Here is a 4,584-nt window from a genome sequence, read left to right as displayed (position 1 = left end):
TTGGGCCAGATGCCGTAGCCCTGAGTTGGGCAAAGGTCCAATTGGAAATAATGAATGTAATTACCTTGTAAGCACCTTAGTGGAAAATATTGGTAGAGTTAATTATACAGGGATGCAATGCTAGCTCATTTCCCAGTGTTTAAAATACAAATATTAATGCTTTCTCCTTTGGGGTTTTGAGACGATTAGTTGTTGCTGCAGCCTAGCAGAATTTATAAGTTTTGTAGCTATCGCAATCAGTTTAAGGAAGAAGTTTCCCATGCTGATTTTAATATACCTGGTTGATATTGCCCGGAACGGTGCTACAATGCACAGAACCGGGCCTTTGAGTGCCTTTGCAAGGATGGGGGCTTTGGCTGTGGCCCTTTAAACATCCAAAACTGATATTTATTTTTTTTTTTCAAAGGATGTTTTAGGACCAAAAAGTGATTTCGGGATTCTCAAACTGAAGATAAGAAACTCGCCCTTTGAGCATCAGGAAAATTGAAATCCTTGGAGACAGGTAGCCGAAACATGGGGCTCGGGTACCTTTTAAGGAATCGTGGCTAAATTGCCTAAGTGAAAATGCCACTGTCTGTCATCACGGATCACAGGAAACAACACAATAAAGTCACGGCATGGACTGAGCCTTCAAAATGCAAACCCAGGCTTTTTCCACACTATTTCTGATTGACTTTCCAGTTGTCGAATAAGGAGCCCGCCATTTCTATGTTAGTCTGTCGGAAAAGGCCCATCCGCTTTCAGTCGGGAGGCTGGGCAGAGCCCTCCCTGAACGCACCAGCAAAAGCCACTAACTGGTGTTTTGCTCGCCTTGGTATCTGTTAGCATCTCTGAACAGTCCAGCGCACCCCGGCAGATATTCATAGGCTGGAAAAACAAAAGGCTCCACTCCTTTCTGACACCTCCGCAAAAGGAGTCGAGAGGGATTTACAAAAGTATAAAACAATCCTGTGATTATAGGTACGTAAGGGAGTTTTTCAGGAAAAAGAAAAAAAAAGGCGGGGGGGGGTGGGTGGTGGTGAAGGGGGGAAAGGGAGACATCAGCACTTTGGGCTTGTTGTTGAGTAAAAATGATGTCATGCGTTTTGCAGCAGGGCCACCTCTCCTGCCAGCAGCCGCTGCTGCAGGCAGCACCGCCGGGAAGCAGGGAAAGGGCGATGGAGGAGGCCGGCACTGTACCCTGCCGGGGATCCCCCACACGGAGAAGCCCAGACTCCTTACATTGCTGTGGGAATTAACGAGGCCAGCAATCAGGAAATCTAGCTAGGCGGCTTAGGAGACGGATTCAACAGCGAGCAAAGCCTCTCCGCATGCCCTGCTGCAGCAAACAGGTATGCACTCCAAGAAAAGGAGAGGTCGCTAATAAAAACTGCTTATATGTAAATATTTTGCGTGAAAAATAAGCCCTGTGGCCTCTGCTGCTTTTCAGTTTTCTGCCCGTTTTGTTGCTACGCGAGCCCAAACCTCACCCCAGGCATCGGGTGAAGGAGCAGCGGGGCCCGAGCCCAAGCTCACCAGACACAAGGCACAGAGGCTTCTCTGCTTCGGCAGCAACGAGGATGGATTAGTCACCACCCTGAATTTTGAGTACACTTCCACAGGCCATCTGTACAGAAAAATTAAGGAAGCAGCTCCCCCAAAGGAAAACATAACCACCATTCCTCTGGAAGCTGCCAGACAAGTATTTCAGCCAGCAGAAAAAAAAAAACAAACAGGGCAGCCCACAGGCAGCGGGCAAACTCTGGCGTAAACACCATGCCGGTCTGCTCGTGCAAGCTGAGAAGTCTCCGTAAATCACAACACCGCTCTCTCGAGGGTCGGCATAGAATCTTTTAATACTTTACATAAAAAACTGCATACACAGTTCATAATTTTATGTAAACATCATATACATTTCAGTTTTTGCCATGTCAGTTTATTAAAAACAAAAACAGAACAGTCTCAGTACCACTGTTGAGGGAAGAGGGACAAAAGTAAACAAACAAAAATGGATACATTTGTTCTCTGAACCAGAGAAACACAAGATTATTTTCACCTGGGTTGGCTACCCGGTGAAAATAAAGTTTTAAATAAACCTAGATTCTTTAAATTGCCCTTTTGTATTAATGTCTGATGTACTCACTGCATAAGGAACAGCGCTTTCACCCATTTTTTCCAAGGCAAAAAAAGATACAGTGGTTTTATTTCGTCTTGTGTTGAAGTCATAATTTAAAACAAGACCCAGATGAGGTTACCAAGTAAGAATGTTTCCAATGCTACAGTGTTGTATGCAGATGACAAGTGCATTGAGTGTTTAATTTAAAGAAAAAAAAACAACACACAAACCAGAAATCCACCGAGTTGTGCAAAGTAATTTTTTTTTTTTAAAAAATAAAACTTTTAAATAAACCCAAATCGACACACTTGCAGAAGACAACATTAAAGGAAGGAGCAGGCACCAAGATCATAATATGGCAATATCATCCCCTTCCCCCTTGCTCATCCTGCCTCGGCCGTCAGGAGGAGGATGCCCAGCAAGGAGGACAGAGCAGGTCAGCTTTACTTTCCAGCCCGGTGGCTTCTGCTGCTGGAGTCAGTTCAAGGCTCGCGTTATCAGCAGGCATCAGTCACTCGGGGCAAGTTCCTTTGCACAACACAAGTCCCAGCTGGGCACCCCCTCCCCACCTCACTTTAAATAAGCACCCCCTGCACTACCCCAGTTTGCACAAGACAGAAAAGGTAAGATATATACAGGCTTCGCTTGGGATGACCCTCCCCTCCCGCTCTCGGTCTTCAGGGCACGGACTTCCACAGCAGGTCAGGCTCAGGCCGAGACATCCGTGGGACAGGCGAGGATGCAGTGGGCAGCCCAAGAGACGCAGACCCTCTTCCCCAGCCCACCCTGGGGGGAGGCACATGCAGGCAGGAGGCAAAAGTCCCTTCCAGCATCTCGGCTCCACCGCTCTCCTCTTGCAAAAGGAGAGGAGGCTGTCTGGGAGCAGGCAGCAGCAGGTGGCGGGCAAAGGGAAAGAGCCAGGCGCAGTGTTTCCTCAGTCCAGTCTCAGCAGCTTTTTGTTGTTGAGAGTGCCTGCGATTAACTCGCAGGGGCCGGCGGGGGGAGAAGGCTTTCCCCCCCACACTTTATTCCCAAAACTCAGGACATGCAAATCCCCCCCCTCCCTCTGTCCCCACGGCTGAGCCAGCACAACCCTTTTCGGCCAAGGCTGAGGGAGTGTGCTCCCTCCCTTAAGCCCCCAACCCGATCCACCGCCAGCCCCCAGCGGAGGGGATGGGCAGATGCCGTCTGTGTGCATAACCCAGCTCCTCTCCGCCTGCCAACAGGTGACCCAGGCGCTGTGCCCAGCGCCGCGCTCCGGCCGCACCCTATAGGACTTTGCAGCAGTTGATGCAGCCGTTCTGGGTGCCGTAGCGCTTCTGCAAGGCTGCCCGGGTGGCCGTCTCAAAGACCTCTCGGACACCCTCCTTGGTCTTGGCCGAGCACTCCAGGTAGTCGTAGGCCTGGATGCGAATGGCCATGGCGCGGCCATCCTCGGTGCGCACCGGCTCCTGCTTCATGCGGGCCAGCTCATTCCGCACGTGCTCGTCGTTGCGCAGGTCTTTCTTGTTGGCCACCAGGATGATGGGGACATTGGGGCAGAAGTGTTTGACTTCGGGCACCCACTTCTCTGGGATGTTCTCCAGTGAGTCCGGGCTGTCCACAGAGAAGCACATGAGGATCACATCGGTGTCCGGGTAGGAAAGAGGGCGCAGGCGGTCATAGTCTTCCTGGCCAGCCGTGTCCCACAGGGCCAGCTCCACCTGCTTGCCATCCACCTCGATGTCAGCCACGTAGTTCTCGAAGACGGTGGGCACGTAGACCTCGGGGAACTCATCCTTGCTGAACACAATAAGGAGGCAGGTCTTGCCACAAGCGCCGTCCCCCACCACCACCAGCTTCTTGCGGATAGCGGCCATGGCCAGGCTCGCCAAGCTGGCCTTGCCGTGCAGCAGGACGATGGCAGCGCCCTCCTCTCCGCGGCCGCCGCCTCCCCCTTCCTCTCGCTTCTCACAGGGCACCGTGGCGAGCCGGGCCCGCGCACGCAGGCGGGCGCACCCTCCTCTCTCCCCGCACGGGCACCGCGCCTCTGTCCCCTCCTGAGGGGAGCGATACGGCCGCAGCGATCGCTGCCGCTCCCGCCTGGCTCGGCCCTTCGCGAGGGAATCGCCGCCGACGCCGGTTCGCCACACACCACGCCGCGCTACCACTGCCGCAAGCTGCCGGCCGGCGCCGCTATTTAAAGGCGCTCGCGACTTTCTTAATATAGCTGGCCAATGGGAAGGCAGGGAGTGAGGTCATCGCCGGCGGAGAGCGCCACGATTGGTTCGGGGCTGCGGACGGGAGGCGGGGCCCGGAGGGGCGGTGGAGGGGAAGGGGCGAGGCGAGCGGCGCCCGGCCCGCGGCGGCGGCGGCGGGGCAGTGCTAGGGGGTGGCCGGGAGCGGCGGCAGTGGCCGGGCCGGGCCGGGCCAGGCCAGGCCAGGTCGGGGGTGACCGGGCCTGGTCGGGGGTGACCGGGCCAGGCCGGGCCGGTGGCATCGGGGCTGGT

General features: G+C 54.1%; 1 protein-coding gene across 1 annotated transcript; it reads right to left on the bottom strand.

Annotated features, from left to right (window-relative positions):
* Positions 1 to 1,817: 1,817 nt before the first annotated feature.
* On the bottom strand, positions 1,818 to 4,247 carry LOC128907618 (rho-related GTP-binding protein RhoB). Its single transcript, XM_054196688.1, has one exon. It carries the CDS (start codon positions 3,952 to 3,954, stop codon positions 3,364 to 3,366), a length of 591 nt encoding a protein of 196 aa, XP_054052663.1. The 5' UTR covers positions 3,955 to 4,247; the 3' UTR covers positions 1,818 to 3,363.
* Positions 4,248 to 4,584: the final 337 nt, after the last annotated feature.

This window comes from Rissa tridactyla, chromosome 3, assembly GCF_028500815.1.
Source record: "Rissa tridactyla isolate bRisTri1 chromosome 3, bRisTri1.patW.cur.20221130, whole genome shotgun sequence".
In the NCBI taxonomy this organism is placed as follows: Eukaryota; Metazoa; Chordata; class Aves; order Charadriiformes; family Laridae; genus Rissa; species Rissa tridactyla.
This window is presented reverse-complemented; position numbering and strand designations above follow the sequence as displayed.

Excerpts from the sequence above, each read along its gene's own strand:
- LOC128907618 (XM_054196688.1), bottom strand. The coding sequence starts at position 3,954 with ATGGCCGCTATCCGCAAGAAGCTGGTGGTGGTGGGGGACGGCGCTTGT.